We start from the raw sequence: 20358 nt of genomic DNA, 5'->3' as shown, positions 1-20358 counted from the left end.
CAGGAGCAACGCGCGAATGGGAAACTCACCTTCCTCGGAATCCTCCTTCTCGCTGGCCTCGAGCTCTCCTTCCTCCTCGTCGTCCTCCTGAAGATCGAGAGAGAGTTAAAGATAACACACACACACACACACACACACACACACACACACACACACACACACACACACACGTGCGTCAGACAGAAGGAGAGGCAGAATTAAGGTTAAAAAAAGGTCAATGTGTGCTTTATTTGGCCGCTTAATGGCATGAGTCACGGCCCAGAAAGAGACAGCCTGTCGAACTTTTCCGTCTCCCACTCACCATGACAGGCACAAGAAAGCTACATTTCCAAGGGAGCGGCCATTGAGACACCGCACGGGAGGAGGAGGGCTGATTGGTTGGCAGCGCCCTGACCAGAGCCCACTTGCCAGCCAATCAGGGGGTGTCCCCCCCACCCCCCCTCCGCCCCCGTGCGGTGGGCGAATGGCCGCTCCCTTGGAAATCTGGCTTTCTTGTGCCAGTCCCGGCGAGTGAGAGAGGTGGAAGCGTTTCCGCAGCCTGTTTCCTGCTTCTTTCCTCGGCTGTGCTTTTGCTTTCCGATGGGAATGGCGGGAGGGGTTGCGGGGGAGGGGAGGGGAGGCGAGGGGAGGGGGAGATGTCGAAGCCGCTCACCCACCTTCCCCAGGGGCTCCTCTTCCTCCTCGCCCTCGCTGTTCAGCTCCAAGGATTTGGACGGCTTGCCGCGCTTCTTGGCGCCATCGCCTTCCCGCTTGGAGAGCTCCGAGGACTGGCTGGCCGCGTCCGACGTGTCCTTCTCGTGCTCCATCTCTGTGAGGCGCAGGTGGCGGGTGGGGGGGGGGGGCGGAAAGAGAGAGAGAGAGAGAGAGAGAGAGAGAGAGGTCAAAGGTCAAAAGTGCGTTAAACCGTACAATCACACCGGCCTCTGCCGTTAACCCCGCTACCCCACCCCCCTGCCAATCGCCTATTCCCCCATTCTGAGCGTTCCTACTGAATCTGCTCCCACCCTCTCTGCTCCCAGGAGGGTGAACTGGGAATGAATCAGCTGGCGTGCGCGAGGGTTGGCCTGCCTGAGTCAATTGCCTACGGCCCCCAAGGAACTTTCCAGAAGCGCCCGGGCGTGGTGGGTGGTGGTGGAGTCGGGGAGGGGGGGCCAATGCGCAAATAGCAGACCAAAAAGGTAAGGAGCGCGAGATTCAAGCCGTCAGAATCTGGGAGCGGCTCCTTGCCGGACCCCTCCAGGGAGAGATATCCACAAGGGCTGCAGACTGGCGAGGTGTGGCTCGTCAAAAGCTGCGGAAGAATCCGGAGCGAAAAGCTGGGGGGGGGTGGGGGGGGAAAACGCGAGCGTGGCTCTGATCAGTTGGGGGGGGGGAGGGGGCTGAGCGAGTGACGGAACAGTCCGGAGGGGCTGAATGGCCTCCTTGCCCACCTTGCTGGGTTTTAGTGGGGGGGCATGGGGTCTGCAGTTTAGGGAGTGCACTCTGAAAGCCTGAGGCCTAACTGGCTTGAGGCCAGGGTGGGGTATCGGGCTTGTGAGAGGCAAGGAGAGAAGCGGGGGTGGGGGTGAGTTGGGGGAAGGGGGCCAAAGTTCAAACACCAAACACCGAAAGCAAGATTGGAGGTGCAGCAAGCAGTTAGAAGGCGGCAAATGGTATGTTGGCCTCGGTTGCGAGAGGCCTAGAGTACAGGAGCGACGGATGTCTTACCGCAGCTGTTGAGGGGCATCGGTGGGACCACAGCTGGAGCGGCGTGCGCAGTTTTGGCCTCCTTACCTAAGGAAGGATATCCTTGCCATGAAGGTTCACCAGGCTGATTCCTGGGATTGTCGTACGAGGAGAGATTAGGCCGACTAGGCCTGTATGCGCTGGAGTATAGATGAACGAGAGTCGGGGGGGGTGGGGGGGTGGGTGGTTCTCACTGAAACGTGTAAAACTCTTGACAGGGCTGGACGCCGGGACGATGTCCCCTCCGGCTGGAGGGTCGAGAACGAAGGGGTCACAGTCCCGTTTAGGCCCGAGATGAGGAGAAACTTGTTCGCTCCGAGGGTGGTGAACCTGTGGAATTCTCTACCACGGAGGGCGGTGGAGGGCAAGTCACGGAATAGACCTGAGAAGGAAATAGGTGGATTTCTACACACTAAAAAGGCGTCGAGGGGTACGGTAAGAGAGAGCAGGAATGTGGCGTTGAGACAGAGGATCAGCCTTGATCATAACGATCGGTGGAGCAGGCTCGAAGGGCCTACTCCTGCTCCTATCCTCTATATTTCCTCTGGAGGTGGGATTATAGATCGGGGGACATTCTAGAAGGATTCACAGATTCGCGAGAGAGCAGGGGAAAGCTAAAAACAGCACCCGCGGCAAGCAACGGGCAGAAGGAAGCCATCCCACGACCAACGGATCAGGTCGAAACTCTGCATTCCCGCCACATCCAGTCGTGAATGGGGGCGGGGAATTAAACAGCTCATTGCAGGAAGAGGAGGAGGAGGCTCCACAAATAGCCCCGTGCTTATGGATGGTAGAGCCCGGCACAACAAAACAAGGCTGGAGCATTTGCAACAAGCCTCGGCCAGGAGTGGCGAGTGGATGATCCACCTCGGCCTCCCCCAGAGGTCCCCAGCATCACGGCGAATTCGATTCACGTGAGGTCAACAAACGGCTGAAGGCACCGGATGCTGCAACGGCTTTGGGCACTGACAATATTCCAGCAATAGTACTGAAGACTTGTGCTCCAGAACTTGCTGCACCCCTAGCCAAGCTGTTCCATTACAGCTACAACACTGACATCTACCCAGCTATGTGGAAAATTGTCCAAGTATGTCCTGTACACAAAAAGCTGGACAAATGCAACCCGGCCAATTACCGCCCCATCAGTCTACTTCCCATCATCAGTAGAGTGATGGAAGGGGTCATCAACAGTGCTATCAAGCGGCACTTGCTTACCAATAACCTGCTCAGTGACACCCAGTTTGGGTTCTGCCAGGGCCACCCAGCTCCTGACCTCATTACAGCCTTGGTTCAAACACATCAAAAGAGCTGTGCTCCAGAGGCGAGGTGAGAGTGACTGACCTTAACCTCGAGGCTGAATTTGACCGAGTGTGGCATGAAGGAGCCCCAGCAAAACTGGAGTCAATGGGAATCGGGGAAAACTCTCCGCTGGTTGCAGTCATACCCAGCACAAAGGGAGATGGTTGTGGTTGTTGGAGGTCAGTCATCTCAGCTCCAGGACATCACTGCAGGAGCTCCTCAGGGTTAGTGTCCTCGGCCCAACCATCTTCAGCTGCTTCATCAATGACCTTCCTTCCATCATAAGGTCAGAAGTGGGGATGTTCGCTGATGATCGCACAATGTTCAACACCATTCGCGACTCCTCAGATACTGAAGCAGCCCGTGTCCGAATGCAGCAAGACCCGGACAATATCCAGGCTTGGGCTGACAAGTAACATTCACACCACACAAGTGTCAGGCAATGACCATCTCCAATAAGAAAGAATCCAATCATTGCCCCTTGATGTTCAATGGCATTACCATCACTGAATCCCCCACTATCAACATCCTGGGGGTTACCATTGACCAGAAACTGAACTGGACCAGCCATATAAATACTGTGGCTACAAAAGCAGGTCAGAGGCTGGGAATCCTGCGGAGAGTAACTCACCTCCTGACTCCCCAAATCCTGCCCACCTTCTACAAGGCACCAGTCAGGAGTGTGATGGAACACTTCCCACTTGCCTGGATGAGTGCAGCTCCCACAACACTCAAGAAGCTCGACACCATCCAGGACAAAGCAGCCCCGCTTGATCGGCACCCCATCCACAAACATTCACTCCCCCCACCACCGACGCACAGGGGCAGCAGTGTGTGTACCATCGACAAGATGCACTGCAGCAACTCACCAAGGCTCCTTCGACAGCGCCGCCCAAACCAAGGAACTCTACCATCTAGAAGGACAAGGGCAGCAGACACATGGGGAACACCAGCACCTGGAAGTTCCCCTCCGAGCCGCTCACCATCCCGACTTGGAAATATATTGGCCGTTCCTTCACTGTCGCTGGGTCCAAATCCTGGAGTTCCCTCCCTAACAGCGCCGTGGGTGTACCTACACCACACGGACAAAATCCTGGGAACTCCCTCCCTAACAGCACCGTGGGTGTACCTACACCACACGGGACAAAATGCTGGAACTCCCTCCCTAACAGCACCGTGGGTGTACCTACACCACACAGACAAAATCCTGGAACTCCCTCCCTAACAGCACCGTGGGTGTACCTACACCACACGGACAAAATCCTGGAACTCCCTCCCTAACAGCGCCGTGGGTGTACCTACACCACACGGACAAAATCCTGGAACTCCCTCCCTAACAGCGCCGTGGGTGTACCTACACCACACGGACAAAATCCTGGAACTCCCTCCCTAACAGCGCCGTGGGTGTACCTACACCACACGGACAAAATACTGGAACTCCCTTCCTAACAGCACCGTGGGTGTACTACACCACACGGGGACTGCAGCGGCTCAAGAAGGCAGCTCACCCACCAGCTTCTCGAGGGGCAATTAGGGACGGGTAATAAATGCTGGGCCCAGCCAGAGAAGCCAACATCCCGTGAGTGAATTTAGAAAAGGCTCTGACAGACTCGACTTATTGTGACTGGTGTTCAGTCACATGAGTGACAAGAGGCCAATAAAAACAGATTCAGATGCCCAGCGCACCCAGGCACCGAGACTCACCCTCATCCTCCTCGAACTGTGGCAAAGACGGCCGAGGTCGTTTCTGTTCAACACTCTCTGGAAGCTCAGATATTTCTTTCCTTTTCACCTGGAAGACAGGAACAGAAAAGAAAACGGAGATGTGAAAGGACAGTGTATCTAACGCACTGTGACACCGGGTCCCAGAGGGGGAAAGGACAGTGTATCTAACGCACTGTGACACCGGGTCCCAGAGGGGGAAAGGACAGCGTATCTAACGCACTGTGACACCCGGTCCCAGAGGGGGAAAGGACAGCGTATCTAACGCACTGTGACACCCGGTCCCAGAGGGGGAAAGGACAGCGTATCTAACGCACTGTGACACCCTGTCCCAGAGGGGGAAAGGACAGTGTATATAACGCACTGTGACACCCGGTCCCAGAGGGGGAAAGGACAGTGTATCTAACGCACTTGACTGGTTGGAAAAGGGTTATAACATCGATTCTCGGTCAGCTCCCAGACTCTGTCGGGTGTGGGGTGAGGTTCCCACCTCGGCGTTGGAGGGCACTTACCTTGAAAGAGGGAAGCCTCAGGGAGGCGCGGAGACCCATCCCGAAACCATAGCCCTCAAGGCCGCCTGCACTGTTCCCACCTCCACCCACACCTCCGCTCTTGGCCCAGTCCAGCAGGGAGAACATGGCCGGCTCCTTGGGTCTGGGTTTCTCCTCTTCTTTAGCGTGGAGTCTGGCCGCATTGTGGAACGGCTGAGAGAGAGACAAATACAAACAGAGACAGAGAGGGAGGTGAAGTGGGTGGGAGGAGAGGGAGAGAGAGAGAGATGTACATTAGTTGATCGTATTTACATGTGTCAAATCGATCACCTCCATCCCCTTCACTGAATGAGGCGCTATCAGATCAAAGAGACTCTTCCAGCAGCACCTTCCAAACCCACCACCTCTACCATCTAGAAGGACAAGGGCAGCAGACACACGGGGAACACCCACCACCTGGAAGTTCCCCTCCGAGCCCCTCACCCATCCCGACTTGGAAATATATCGGCCGTTCCTTCACTGTCGCTGGGTCCAAATCCTGGAACTCCCTCTCTAACAGCGCTGTGGGTGTACCTACACCACACGGACAAAATCCTGCAACTCCCTCCCTAACAGCGCCGTGGGTGTACCTACACCACACGGGACAAAATCCTGCAACTCCCTCCCTAACAGCGCTGTGGGTGTACCTACACCACACGGACAGAATCCTGGAACTCCCTCCCTAACAGCGCTGTGGGTGTACCTACACCACACGGACAAAATCCTGCAACTCCCTCCCTAACAGCGCCGTGGGTGTACCTACACCACACGGGACAAAATCCTGGAACTCCCTCCCTAACAGCACTGTGGGTGTACCTACACCACACGGGGACAAAATCCTGCAACTCCCTCCCTAACAGCGCCGTGGGTGTACCTACACCACACGGGACAAAATCCTGGAACTCCCTCCCTAACAGCACTGTGGGTGTACCTACACCACACGGGGACTGCAGCAGCTCAAGAAGGCAGCTCACCCCCATCACCTTCTCAAGGGGCAATTAGGGATGGGCAATAAATGCTGGACCCGGCCAGAGACGCCCACATCCTGTGAGTGAATAAAAAGTAAAGATCTCTGTCTACAGAAGATAAGTCTCATGGACAGTCACATGCGACAATCAAAAGGGCTTCACAAGATGCCAGCCCCTACTCCAAAAAGCTTAAACTGCTACAGAATTAACAGGATTAGACTCCGAATACGTGCTGATCAAAAGTTCAGTCCAAGTGATCGGCTTTAGGGAGCCTCTGAAAGGATGAGGGACGGAGAGAGGCAGAGAGGTTAAGGGAAGGAATTCCAGAGCTTAGGCCCTCCCCCACCCCAGCCGGGCAGCTGAAGGTCCAGCCGCCAATGGCAGAGCGATGGGAGTTGGGGGGGCGGTCAAGGGACCAGAACCGGAGGAGCGCAGATATCTCAGAGGGTCGTAGGGGGCTGGAGGAGGTTACAGAGATAGGGAGGGGTGTAGGGGCTGGAGGAGGTTACAGAGATAGGGAGGGGTGTAGGGGCTGGAGGAGGTTACAGAGTTAGTGAGGGTTGTAGGGGCTGGAGGAGGTTACAGAGATAGGGAGGGGTGTAGGGGCTGGAGGAGGTTACAGAGATAGGGAGGGGTGTAGGGGCTGGAGGAGGTTACAGAGATAGGGAGGGGTGTAGGGGCTGGAGGAGGTTACAGAGATAGGGAGGGATGTAGGGGCTGGAGGCAGTTACAGAGATAGGGAGGGGTGTAGGGGGTGGAGGAGGCTACAGAGATAGGGAGGGGTGTAGGGGCTGGAGGAGGTTACAGAGATAGGGAGGGGTGTAGGGGCTGGAGGAGGTTACAGAGATAGGGAGGGGGTGTAGGGGTTGGAGGAGGTTACAGAGATAGGGAGGGGTGTAGGGGCTGGAGGAGGTTACAGAGATAGGGAGGGGGTGTAGGGGCTGGAGGAGGTTAGAGATAGGGAGGGGTGTAGGGGCTGGAGGAGGTTACAGAGATAGGGAGGGGTGTAGGGCTGGAGGAGGTGGGGGCTGGTGCAAGGGTGATGGGGAAATTCGAAAACAAGGGGAATTTTAAAACCGAGCTGTTGCTGGACTGGGTTCCTGTGTGGATCAGTGATCAGAGAACAGAGCTTGGTGCACAGGCTTAAATACAGAGTAAATCTCCCTCCACACTGTCCCCATCAAACACTCCCAGGACAGGGACAGCACAGGGTTAGATACAGAGTAAAGCTCCTTCTACACTGTCCCCATCAAACACTCCCAGGACAGGTACAGCGCAGGGTTTAAGCAATACTGGATGCATTGAGATAAAAACAAAAAACTGCGGATGCTGGAAATCCAAAACAAAAACAGAATTCTCTCGAAAAACTCAGCAGGTCTGGCAGCATCGGTGGAGAAGACTTGACGTTTCGAGTCCTCATGACCCTTCAACAGCTCTTTCGAAGGGTCATGAGGACTCGAAACGTCAACTCTTTTCTTCTCCGCCGATGCTGCCAGACCTGCTGAGTTTTTCCAGGTAATTCTGGATGCTTGGTGCCTGGGTTGAGGGGAAATGGCTGAGTGGGATATCACGTTTGACAAACACGATGGAGTTTTTTTTTGAGGATGTAACTAGATAAGGGAGAACCAGTGGATGTGGTGTATTTGGATTTTCCGAAAGCCTTTGATCCAGTCCCACATAAGGGGTTAGTGTGTAAAACTAAAGCACATGGGATTGGAGAGTAACATACTGGTGTGGACTGAGAATCGGTTAGCAGGCAGGAAACAGAGAGTCGGAACAAATGGGCCTGTTTCGGGGTGGCGGGCGGTAACTAGTGGGGTACCGCAGGGATCAGAGCTTGGGCCCCAGCTATTCACCATATCTTTCAGTGATTTGGACGAGGGAGCCAAATGCAATATTTCCAAGTTTGCTGGCGACACAAAACTAGGTGGGTGCGTGAGCGAAAGGGGAGGATGTTAAGAGGGTTCAGGGTGATTTAGACAGGTTGAGTGAGGGGGCAAAGACATGGCAGATGCGGTATAATGTGCACAGGTATGAAGTTATCCAGTTTGGTAGGTGAAACAGAAAGGCAGAGTGTTAGTTAAGCGGTGATAGATTGAGAAACGTTGACGTACACAGGGACCCGGGTGTCCGTGTCCACCAGTCACCGAGAGCGAGCGCGCAGGTGGCAAATGGTATGTTGGCCTCCAGTGCAAGAGGACTGGAGTACAGGAGCGAGGATCCGGTACAGGGCCTCGGCGGGACCCCACCTGGGGTAGCGTGTGCACAGTTTTACCGAAGGAAGGAAGGATATCCTTGCCCCACAGAGGGAGCGCAGCGACTGGATCGTGGGATGCCGGGATTGTCGCGCGAGTGGAGAGATTGGGGCCGACCAGGCCTGTGTGCGCTGGAGTTTAGATGAACGAGAGAGTGGGGGGAGGGGGGGAGGTCTCACTGAAACGTATAAAATTCTGACAGGGGTGGACAGACCGGATGCCGGGATGCTGTCCCCTCCGGCTGGAGGGTCTAGAACAAGGGGTCAGGATACGGGGCAGACTGTTTAGGACTGAGGAGGAGGAGGAACTTGATGTTGTGAACCTGTGGGATCCTCGACTGCAGGAGGCTGCGCGGGGGGAGTCGCTGAATATGGTTGGGGAGGAGACAGGTTTCTACACGCGAAAGGCCCCGGAGGGGTGTGGGGAGAGAGCGGGAGGATAGACGATCAGCCCCGATCGCATGGGGTGGTGGGGCGGGCCCCCCGGAGGGCCGCCCCCTGCTGCTCCCACGCTGGCGGACGAGCGGCAGCCGCACCCACCTTGGCTTTCTGCTCCTTGCGCTCCCACCACTCGTCGAAGGTCCGGAAGGCGACCATCTCCACCATCTTGCGGTTGAGGTCCCGCTTCATGATGCTCTTCATCTCCTGGATGAGGTTGGCCAGCACGCTGTCCACCGTGCAGAGGTGGGGGTCCTCCTTCTGGCCGTCGAAGGGCCAGGGGCGGCCGGCGCACTCGTAGGCCTTGAAGGCTGCGGAGGAGGAGGAGGAGGAGGAGGAGGAGGCGGCGGCGGAGGCGGCGGAGGTGGCGTTGGCGTTGGCGGAGCAGGGCGGGAGGAGGGGTTGGGGGTCCCGGCCGGGGTAGGCCCTCCCCTCGCGCTCCGGCGCCCGGTAGGCCTCGTAGGGCAGCTGGGCCCCGAAGACCAGGGCCTCGGCCGGGTAGAGGGGGAAGGGCTCGCCCGCCGCCGGGTCCTTGCCCCGCATCAGCTGCTGCAGACGGCTCAGCATCTGGGTCTGCATCTGGAAGGACATGGGCATCCCCCCCCACTGGCTGCCCAGCCGGCTCATCAGCTCCAGCGAGTTGACAAAGTTGTAGATGTGGGGCCCGAAGCCGGGGGCCCCCCCTCCCACTCCCACTCCCCCTCCGCCGGGGCCTCGGCCTCCTCCTGCTCCTGCTCCTGCTCCTCCTCCTGGTCCTCCTGCTCCACCCCCGGCCCCGCCCCGAGCCTCCTCGCCCCCGCCGTGGCCAGCCTGCAGGCCGAAGCCGGTGTAGCCGGGCCCCGAAGGCGAGGGGGCCACCTCGATGCGCTCGCCGGCCGGCTGCTCGCCCGCCTCGTCGTCCGAGATCTCCATGTCTTCCCCCGAGGAGTGGGCCGAGGTCTGTGTGTGGGGGGGGGAGGAAGGGAGGGAAGGGGGGAAGAGAGGGAAGGGGGGAAGGGGGGGGAAGAGAGGGAAGGGGGGAAGGAGGGGGAAGAGAGGGAAGGGGGGAAGGGGGGGGAAGAGAGGGAAGGGGGGAAGGGGGGGGAAGAGAGGGAAGGAGGGAAGGGGGAAGAGAGGGAAGGAGGGAAGGGGGAAGAGAGGGAAGGGGGAAGAGAGGGAAGGGGGGAAGGAGGGGGAAGAGAGGGAAGGGGGGAAGGGGGGGGAAGAGAGGGAAGGGGGGAAGGGGGGGGGAAGAGAGGGAAGGAGGGAAGGGGGAAGAGAGGGAAGGAGGGAAGGGGGAAGAGAGGGAAGGGGGAAGAGAGGGAAGGGGGGAAGGGGGAAGAGAGGGAAGGAGGGAAGGGGGAAGAGAGGGAAGGAGGGAAGGGGGAAGGGAGGGAAGGGGGAAGAGAGGGAAGGAGGGGAGGAAGAGAGGGGAGGAAGAGAGGGGAGGAAGAGAGGGGAGGAAGAGAGGGGAGGAAGAGAGGGGAGGAAGAGAGGGGAGGAAGAGAGGGGAGGAAGAGAGGGGAGGAAGAGAGGGGAGGAAGAGAGGGGAGGAAGAGAGGGGAGGAAGAGAGGGGAGGAAGAGAGGGGAGGAAGAGAGGGGAGGAAGAGAGGGGAGGAAGAGAGGGGAGGAAGAGAGGGAAGGGGGAAGAGAGGGAAGGAAGAGAGGGAAGGGGGAAGAGAGGGAAGGAAGAGAGGGAAGGGGGAAGAGAGGGAAGGAGGGAAGGGGGAAGAGAGGGAAGGAGGGAAGGGGGAAGGGAGGGAAGGGGGAAGAGAGGGAAGGAGGGGAGGAAGAGAGGGGAGGAAGAGAGGGGAGGAAGAGAGGGGAGGAAGAGAGGGGAGGAAGAGAGGGGAGGAAGAGAGGGGAGGAAGAGAGGGGAGGAAGAGAGGGGAGGAAGAGAGGGGAGGAAGAGAGGGGAGGAAGAGAGGGAGGAAGAGAGGGGAGGAAGAGAGGGGAGGAAGAGAGGGGAGGAAGAGAGGGGAGGAAGAGAGGGGAGGAAGAGAGGGGAGGAAGAGAGGGGAGGAAGAGAGGGGAGGAAGAGAGGGGAGGAAGAGAGGGGAGGAAGAGAGGGGAGGAAGAGAGGGGAGGAAGAGAGGGGAGGAAGAGAGGGGAGGAAGAGAGGGGAGGAAGAGAGGGGAGGAAGAGAGGGGAGGAAGAGAGGGGAGGAAGAGAGGGGAGGAAGAGAGGGGAGGAAGAGAGGGGAGGAAGAGAGGGGAGGAAGAGAGGGGAGGAAGAGAGGGGAGGAAGAGAGGGGAGGAAGAGAGGGGAGGAAGAGAGGGGAGGAAGAGAGGGGAGGAAGAGAGGGGAGGAAGAGAGGGGAGGAAGAGAGGGGAGGAAGAGAGGGGAGGAAGAGAGGGGAGGAAGAGAGGGGAGGAAGAGAGGGGAGGAAGAGAGGGGAGGAAGAGAGGGGAGGAAGAGAGGGGAGGAAGAGAGGGGAGGAAGAGAGGGGAGGAAGAGAGGGGAGGAAGAGAGGGGAAGAAGAGAGGGGAGGAAGAGAGGGGAGGAAGAGAGGGGAGGAAGAGGGGGGAGGAAGAGGGGGAGGAAGAGGGGGAGGAAGAGGGGGAGGAAGAGGGGGAGGAAGAGGGGGAGGAAGAGAGGGAGGAAGAGAGGGAGGAAGAGAGGGAGGAAGAGAGCGAAGGGGGGAAGAGAGGGAGGGAAGGGGTGACAAAGAGGCAAGGTATATAGTTTGGTTGTGGCGCAGGATTGAGAAAGGCAGAGAGAGAAGAAAGCAGAACATTACGATACATAACTTGCACCCCTCCCTCCCTCTCCTGCTCTCCCTCCACTCCCATCCCACAACCCCGGGATCGCACTCTGCACCCTTAGTCAACTTGGCCATTGTCTGCTTGCCCAAGCCCTGTGGGTAAATAGCATGGGGGGTTCATACAGAGAGCAAAGGATCACTCTCTTCGACTGGAGTCAGGCCTTTCCATCTCCCCGTTCTCAGATCCCTCTCCCTCTCGCACCACATTGACTCACTCACTCTATACACATTACACCCTGGGTCCCATCTACCGAGGCATCGAGTACAAAGCAGCAAAGTCAGGCTGAACATTGGTCACACTCTGGTTAGGCCCCAACTCCAGCACTGCCTCCTGCTCCAGTCGCCACACCGTAGGGAGGGTGTGAGGGTCCCCGAGAGGGTGAGGGAGGGAGATTTACCAGGACGGTCCCCGGGGGGTGAGGTGGTGGGTTTTATCTACGAGGTTCGGGTGGTGAAGGGTGTGAGTGTCCCCGAGAGGGTGGGGGAGGGAGATTTACCAGGACAGTCCCCGGGGGGGTGAGGGGGGGGGGTGGGTTTTATCTACGAGGTTTCGGTTGGAGGAGCTGGGGCTGTTCTCCCCTCGGAGTGAAGGAGGTTGAGGGGACCCTCTGAGAGAGGTGGGCAAGAGGGTGACGGGATTGGATAAGGTGGGCAGGGTAAAGTTGTCCCCATTGGGTGACGTTAGAAAGGCTTTTGGCTGGGGGGGGGGGGGGAGGGAGGTGGGAAGGTGAGGGCGAACTCGCTGGTAACAACCAGGAACTCGCTGACCGTCACATGGTGGCAGCGGGGAGGGCGAATGATTCCGATTGGACGGGCGCTCGAGGGAAATCAACGGTGGGGGGGGGGGGTGGGATGGGGGACTGACCGGATTGGTCCACGGCGAGCACCCTTGGGCCGAACGGGATCCTCCTGTGCTGTCGTGACAACAATCCCCCCCCCCCACCCACCCTGCCCCGCCACCGCCTCGACACGCCCCTCGCCGCCACCCCCCCCCCCCCCCCCCCCACCCCGCCGCGCCCCTCGCCCGCCGCTGGGACTTACATCATCCTCTCCGTTGGCCACCGGGTTGCCTTGGGTGCGGACGGGCCCCCTCCTCTCGGCCCGCCCGTGGGGTCCGGCCCAGCTGCCGGCGTCGGCGCCCGGCTCGGGGAGGGGGGGCGGCAGGGGTGGGGCGGCCCCCCCCTCCAGGCAGGCCGGCGGCGGCGGGGGAGGGGGCGGCGGGGGCGGGGGAGGGGGAGGGGGGGCGTCCGGCGGGGGGAGGGGGCCGCCGGCGCCGGTGGTGGTGGTGGTCCCGGCGGCGCCGCCGGCGGGGTCCCTGCTCTCCGGGGCGGGCCGCGACCCCCCCTCTCTCCCCTTCCTCCTCCTCCTGCTCCCCTCCCCCACCGTCCAACTCGGCCCCCGCCCCCTCCTCCTCCTCCTCGTCCTCCTCGTCCTCCTCCCCCTCCCCTCCCCCCTCCTCCTCCTCCTCCTCCACCCCCCCCTCCACCACCTCCTCCACCTCCTCCTCCTCGGAGTCGGGGGCCAGGAAGGAGAAGCTGGAACGCTGGCCCTTCAACAGCATCTCGATGCGCGAGTCCAGGCTGGAGTGCCGGGCGCAGGGCAGGCTCTCGCCGGTCGAGGTGGGCTCGGGGGGGGAGGCCGGGGGGCTGGGGGCCGGCGGCGGGGAGGGGGGCCGCTGCTCCTGCTTGCCGTAGCCCTCGGCCGCCGGGCGCTGGAAGCTGTGGTCCAGGCGCAGCGGGTAGGCGCCCGGCTCCTTGCCGTAGGCGGCCGGGGGGTAGGGGTTCTGCCCGTAGGCGCCGGGGTAGGGGGTGCCCTCTTCGCCCGGCACCGCCGGGGGTGGGTGGTAGGGGGCCCCCGGGGGGTGGGGGAAGGCCCTGGCCTCGGGGGCGGGGGTGAAGCGGGCGCCTTCGGGCTGCCCCTGGTAGAGGCCGGCCTCGTGGGGGTAGGGCTGGCCGGGGTAGACCGGGTAGTGGTGCTCCTGGGCCCGGTAGCCCGGGTACTGGTGCCCGGGCCGGCGGGGGAAGGGGCTGCCGGTCTCGTGCCTCCTGGGTTTGTAAGCGGGGTCCTGCTGGAAGTTCGCGTAACCGGGCGTGCCGTGCCTGCAGTGGGAGCACAAAAACAAAGAAGAAGAAAGGGTCAGCACCGAGAGAGAACCGGCAGAAGAAACAGGCCTTTCGGCCCCACCCCATCCCTCATCCCTGCTAACCCATTCGAGAAGATCGAGGCTGATCTGATTGTGGCCTTAACTCCGCTTTCCTGTCCCTCCCCTCCCTCATAACCCTCGACCCCATCGTCGATCAGAAACCCGCCTCGCTCGGCCTTGAGTATATCCAATGCCCCGGCCTCCACTGCTCTCTGAGGGGGGAGAGAATCCCACAGACTGACCCCCCTTTGCGTATACCCAACACCTCCCCCAGCCTCCACTGCTCTCTGGGGAGGGGGGAGGGGTTGTGGGGAGAGAATCCCACAGACGGACCCCCCTCTGAGGGAAGAAATTCCTCCTCATCTCCGTCTTCAACGGGAGACCCCCTCGTTCTGAAACTGTGCCCCCCCCTCCCTTCCTCCTCATTCTAGATTCCCCCCCGCCCCACGAGGGGGGAAACATTCTCCCAGCATCCCCCCCTGTCGAGCCCCTACCCCCCACCTCAGAATCTTATCTGTCTCGATAAGATCGCCTCTCGTTCTTCTAAACTCCAACGGGTGACAGGGCCCAACCTGCTCAACCCCTCCCATCACAAGACAAACCCCCTTCGTCCCAGGAATCGGCCGGGTGAACCTGCTCTGAACGGCCTCCAGTGGGGGTAAATCCCTCCTCGAGTAAGGAGACCAAAGCTGTCCCCAGTGCTCCAGGTGCGGTCTCACCAACGCCCTGTACAGTCGGAGCGAGACTTCCCCACTTTATACTCCACCCCCAACTCCACCTCGCAATAAAGGACAACGTTCCACTTGCCTTCCCCAATCACTCGCTGCATCTGCACACCAACTTTTTCCCGATTCATGCACCAGGACACCCAGATCCCTCCGCACCTCAGGGATCCGCAATCTCTCTCCGTTTAAATAATATTCTGCTACTCCTCCTGAGGGACACCCTCACATTTTCCCACATTATATTCCATCCACCGATTTTTCTGCGCACCCACTTAATCTGTCCACGTCCCTTTAAAGACTCTCGGTATCCTCCTCACAACTTACTTTCCTAACAATCACTCACAGCATGTGTATTATCGGGCACAGATCAGCACAGGGAGCGAGTGTGCGGATCTGGCACTCAGGGCTGTACCATTTGGCCCTTCGAGACTATGCCGGCAGCAATCGAGACAGATAATGGATGGGGTACGGTGCAGCGCAATACAGATGAGGCACATGCTCAGCTCTACTCACCTGCTAGAGAACGAGGAGTCCTGGGAGTAGGGTGTGCCACCTCGGGGCGTGTAAGGGGTACCCTGAGACTGCGGAGTGTACTGGCCGAACGACGAGGGGGTGTCCTGTCGCCCACTGGAGTACGCCGTGTCCTGAGAGCAGGGGGTGCCATTGCCAGGGGTCGCTGGCTGGGCAGTGGTCACAGGAAAGCTGGCATCATTTGACCGCCGTCGCCTAGGGTCATTGGTCTGCAATAGAGAGAGTGAGCAAGATAGAGACAGACAGGCAGCGAGAGAGCGCGGGCGAGAGACAGGCAGCGAGAGAGCGCGGGCGAGAGACAGGCAGCGAGAGAGCGCGGGCGAGAGACAGGCAGCGAGAGAGCGCGGGCGAGAGACAGGCAGCGAGAGAGCGCGGGCGAGAGACAGGCAGCGAGAGAGCGCGGGCGAGAGACAGGCAGCGAGAGAGAGCGCGGGCGAGAGACAGGCAGCGAGAGAGCGCGGGCGAGAGACAGGCAGCGAGAGAGCGCGGGCGAGAGACAGGCAGCGAGAGAGCGCGGGCGAGAGACAGGCAGCGAGAGAGCGCGGGCGAGAGACAGGCAGCGAGAGAGCGCGGGCGAGAGACAGGCAGCGAGAGAGCGCGGGCGAGAGACAGGCAGCGAGAGAGCGCGGGCGAGAGACAGGCAGCGAGAGAGCGCGGGCGAGAGACAGCAGCGAGAGAGCGCGGGCGAGAGACAGGCAGCGAGAGAGCGCGGGCGAGAGACAGGCAGCGAGAGAGCGCGGGCGAGAGACAGGCAGCGAGAGAGCGCGGGCGAGAGACAGGCAGCGAGAGAGCGCGGGCGAGAGACAGGCAGCGAGAGAGCCGCGGGCGAGAGACAGGCAGCGAGAGAGCGCGGGGCGAGAGACAGGCAGCGAGAGAGCGCGGGCGAGAGACAGGCAGCGAGAGAGCGCGGGGCGAGAGACAGGCAGCGAGAGAGCGCGGGCGAGAGAGACAGGCAGCGAGAGAGCGCGGGCGAGAGACAGGCAGCGAGAGAGCGCGGGCGAGAGACAGGCAGCGAGAGAGCGCGGGCGAGAGACAGGCAGCGAGAGAGCGCGGGCGAGAGACAGGCAGCGAGAGAGCGCGGGCGAGAGACAGGCAGCGAGAGAGCGCGGGCGAGAGACAGGCAGCGAGAGAGCGCGGGCGAGAGACAGGCAGCGAGAGAGCGCGGGCGAGAGACAGGCAGCGAGAGAGCGCGGGCGAGAGACAGGCAGCGAGAGAGCGCGGGCGAGAGACAGGCAGCGAGAGAGCGCGGCGAGAGACAGGCAGCGAGAGAGCGCGGGCGAGAGACAGGCAGCGAGAGAGCGCGGGCGAGAGACAGGCAGCGAGAGAGCGCGGGCGAGAGACAGGCAGCGAGAGAGCGCGGGCCGAGAGACAGGCAGCGAGAGAGCGCGGGCGAGAGACAGGCAGCGAGAGAGCGCGGGCGAGAGACAGGCAGCGAGAGAGCGCGGGCGAGAGACAGGCAGCGAGAGAGCGCGGGCGAGAGACAGGCAGCGAGAGAGCGCGGGCGAGAGACAGGCAGCGAGAGAGCGCGGGCGAGAGACAGGCAGCGAGAGAGCGCGGGCGAGAGACAGGCAGCGAGAGAGCGCGGGCGAGAGACAGGCAGCGAGAGAGCGCGGGCGAGAGACAGGCAGCGAGAGAGCGCGGGCGAGAGACAGGCAGCGAGAGAGCGCGGGCGAGAGACAGGCAGCGAGAGAGCGCGGGCGAGAGACAGGCAGCGAGAGAGCGCGGGCGAGAGACAGGCAGCGAGAGAGAGAGCGAGACAGGCAGCGAGAGAGAGCGGGCGAGAGACAGGCAGCGAGAGAGCGCGGGCGAGACAGGCAGCGAGAGAGCGCGGGCGAGAGACAGGCAGCGAGAGAGCGCGGGCGAGAGACAGGCAGCGAGAGAGAGAGCGAGACAGGCAGCGAGAGAGAGAGCGAGACAGGCAGCGAGAGAGAGAGCGAGACAGGCAGCGAGAGAGAGAGCGAGACAGGCAGCGAGAGAGAGAGCGAGACAGGCAGCGGGAGAGCGAGCGAGACAGGCAGCGGGAGAGCGAGCGAGACAGGCAGCGGGAGAGCGAGCGAGACAGGCAGCGGGCGAGCGAGCGAGACAGGCAGCGGGAGAGCGAGACAGGCAGCGGGAGAGCGAGACAGGCAGCGGGAGAGCGAGACAGGCAGCGGGAGAGCGAGACAGGCAGCGGGAGAGCGAGACAGGCAGCGGGAGAGCGAGACAGGCAGCGGGAGAGCGAGACAGGCAGCGGGAGAGCGAGACAGGCAGCAGGAGAGAGAGACAGGCAGCAGGAGAGCGAGACAGGCAGCAGGAGAGAGAGACAGGCAGCAGGAGAGAGAGACAGGCAGCAGGAGAGAGAGACAGGCAGCAGGAGAGAGAGACAGGCAACAGGAGAGAGAGACAGGCAACAGGAGAGAGAGACAGGCAACAGGAGAGAGAGACAGGCAACAGGAGAGAGAGACAGGCAACAGGAGAGAGAGACAGGCAACAGGAGAGAGAGACAGGCAGCAAGAGAGAGAGACAGGCAGCAAGAGAGAGAGACAGGCAGCAAGAGAGAGAGAGAGAGATGGGTCAGGCAAATGGGGAAGGGGATAGAGAGGGGGATAGAAAGAAATAAAACCATTAATCAAACAAATTAGTGCACACATAACCAGACATTGATCTGAGCTTCAGGCAGGGAGCAGGAAAGTTTCAAAGGAGAGTGCATCTAACGTACTGTGACACCCGGTCCCAGAGGGGGAAAGGACAGTGTATCTAACGCACTGTGACACCCGGTCCCAGAGGGGGAAAGGACAGTGTATCTAACGCACTGTGACACCCGGTCCCAGAGTGGGAAAGGACAGTGTATCTAACGCCCTGTGACACCCGGTCCCAGAGGGGGAAAGGACAGTGTATCTAACGCACTGTGACACCCGGTCCCAGAGGGGGAAAGGACAGTGTATCTAACGCATTGTGACACCCGGTCCCAGAGTGGGTAAGGACAGTGTATCTAACGCACTGTGACACCCGGTCCCAGAGGGGGAAAGGACAGTGTATCTAACGCACTGTGAAACCTGGTCCCAGAGGGGGAAAGGACAGTGTATATAACGCACTGTGACACCCGGTCCCAGAGGGGGAAAGGACAGTGTATCTAATGCACTGTGACACCCAGTCCCAGAGGGGGAAAGGACAGTGTATCTAACGCACTGTGACACCCGGTCCCAGAGGGGGAAAGGACAGTGTATCTAACGCACTGTGACACCCAGTCCCAGAGGGGGAAAGGACAGTGTATCTAACGCACTGTGACACCTGGTCCCAGAGGGGGAAAGGACAGTGTATCTAACGCACGGTGACACCTGGTCCCAGAGGGGGAAAGGACAGTGTATCTAACGCACGGTGACACCCGGTCCCAGAGGGGGAAAGGACAGTGTATCTAACGCACGGTGACACCCGGTCCCAGAGGGGGAAAGGACAGTGTATCTAACGCACTGTGACACTCAGTCCCAGAGGGGGAAAGGACAGTGTATCTAACGCACTGTGACACTCAGTCCCAGAGGAAAGGACAGTGTATCTAACGCACTGTGACACCCGGTCCCAGAGGGGGAAAGGACAGTGTATCTAACACACTGTGACACCCGGTCCCAGAGGGGGAAAGGACAGTGTATCTAACGCACTGTGACACCCCGTCCCAGAGGGGGAAAGGAAAGTGTATCTAACGCACTGTGACACCCGGTCCCAGAGTGGGTAAGGACAGTGTATCTAACGCCCTGTGACACCCGGTCCCAGAGGGGGAAAGGACAGTGTATCTAACGCACTGTGACACCCGGTCCCAGAGGGGGAAAGGACAGTGTATCTAACGCACTGTGAAACCCGGTCCCAGAGGGGGAAAGGACAGTGTATCTAACGCACTGTGACATCTGGTCCCAGAGGGGGAAAGGACAGTGTATCTAACGCACTGTGAAACCCTGTCCCAGAGGGGGAAAGGACAGTGTATCTAACGCACTGTGACACCCAGTCCCAGAGGGGGAAAGGACAGTGTATCTAACGCACTGTGACACCCGGTCCCAGAGGGGGAAAGGACAGTGTATCTAACGCACTGTGACACCCGGTCCCAGAGGGAGAAAGGACAGTGTATCTAACGCACGGTGACACCCGGTCCCAGAGGGGGAAAGGACAGTGTATCTAACGCACTGTGAAACCTGGTCCCAGAGGGGGAAAGGACAGTGTATCTAAGGCACTGTGAAACCTGGTCCCAGAGGGGGAAAGGACAGTGTATCTAAGGCACTGTGACACCCGGTCCCAGAGGAGGAAAGGACAGTGCATCTAACGCACTGTGAAACCTGGTCCCAGAGGGGGAAAGGACAGTGTATCTAACGCACGGTGACACCCGGTCCCAGAGGGGGAAAGGACAGTGTATCTAACGCACGGTGACACCCGGTCCCAGAGGGGGAAAGGACAGTGTATCTAACGCACTGTGAAACCTGGTCCCAGAGGGGGAAAGGACAGTGTATCTAACGCACTGTGACACCCAGACCCAGATGGGCAAAGGACAGTGTGTGTGTGACGCCCGGTGACAATGCGAGTCTCTCACCGTGTCTGCCTGGTACGGTGGGAACTTGTCGACCAGAGCCTTGCCCCCGGTGGGCACTGTCTGCGGCGTGTAGAATCCATTGACGATGAGTTCAAAATACTTCATCCGCTGTTGCCCTGTCGAACAGGGTGGGGGGGTGGGATGAGGAGGTGGTGGTGGGCGGGTGGGGGGGGGGGGGGGTGGTGTTGGTGAGGAGAAACACAGGTTAGCAAGGGACAGCCCGAATGCACAACTCGCATTTACAGAAGCCCCTTCAACATCGTGGAGCGAGCCGGGGGCGTTGAGACCTGGCTCGACACGTCGGGGGGCTGCTTTCTCGCACCCTCGCCTGAGCGCTCGACAGGCAAACCCCTCCCCGCTCGAGCCTGCGCATCACCTTTACCTCACTCCCTTACTGCTTCTCCTCCACACCCCCCCCCTCCCCTCCCAGTCCCTCTCCCCTCTGGCAAGCCACTCTCTCGCTCTCCCCCCCTCACAACCCCTGCTTGCCATCTGCCCCATGGCACCTCATTCCTCTCTAGGTCTGTGCAACAGTGAGTGAACACTCAATTTCTCTTCATTCGTTCACTCATGGGATGTGGGCGTCTCTGGCCAGGGCCCAGCGTTTATTGCCCATCCCTAATTGCCCCTTGAGAAGGTGGTGGGTGAGCCGCCTTCTTGAGCCGCTGCAGTCCCCGTGTGGTGTAGGTACACCCACGGCGCTGTTAGGGAGGGAGTTCCAGCATTT

General features: G+C 60.2%; 1 protein-coding gene across 1 annotated transcript in view; it reads right to left on the bottom strand.

Moving 5' to 3' along the window:
- Positions 1-20358, bottom strand: part of LOC121274813 (histone-lysine N-methyltransferase SETD1A-like) — a 65038-nt gene that overhangs the window by 32859 nt on the left and 11821 nt on the right. The window contains exons 5-13 of the mRNA XM_041182175.1: positions 19632-19747; positions 15062-15288; positions 13170-13779; positions 12722-13000; positions 9039-9875; positions 5259-5450; positions 4729-4816; positions 657-808; positions 30-87 (exon numbers count right to left, since the gene is read on the bottom strand). Coding sequence (XP_041038109.1) covers positions 30-87; positions 657-808; positions 4729-4816; positions 5259-5450; positions 9039-9875; positions 12722-13000; positions 13170-13779; positions 15062-15288; positions 19632-19747 — 2559 coding nt within the window. The remainder of the gene's footprint in view (positions 1-29; positions 88-656; positions 809-4728; positions 4817-5258; positions 5451-9038; positions 9876-12721; positions 13001-13169; positions 13780-15061; positions 15289-19631; positions 19748-20358) is intronic.

This window comes from Carcharodon carcharias (assembly GCF_017639515.1).
Source record: "Carcharodon carcharias isolate sCarCar2 chromosome 38 unlocalized genomic scaffold, sCarCar2.pri SUPER_38_unloc_27, whole genome shotgun sequence".
NCBI lineage: Eukaryota > Metazoa > Chordata > Chondrichthyes > Lamniformes > Lamnidae > Carcharodon > Carcharodon carcharias.
This window is presented reverse-complemented; position numbering and strand designations above follow the sequence as displayed.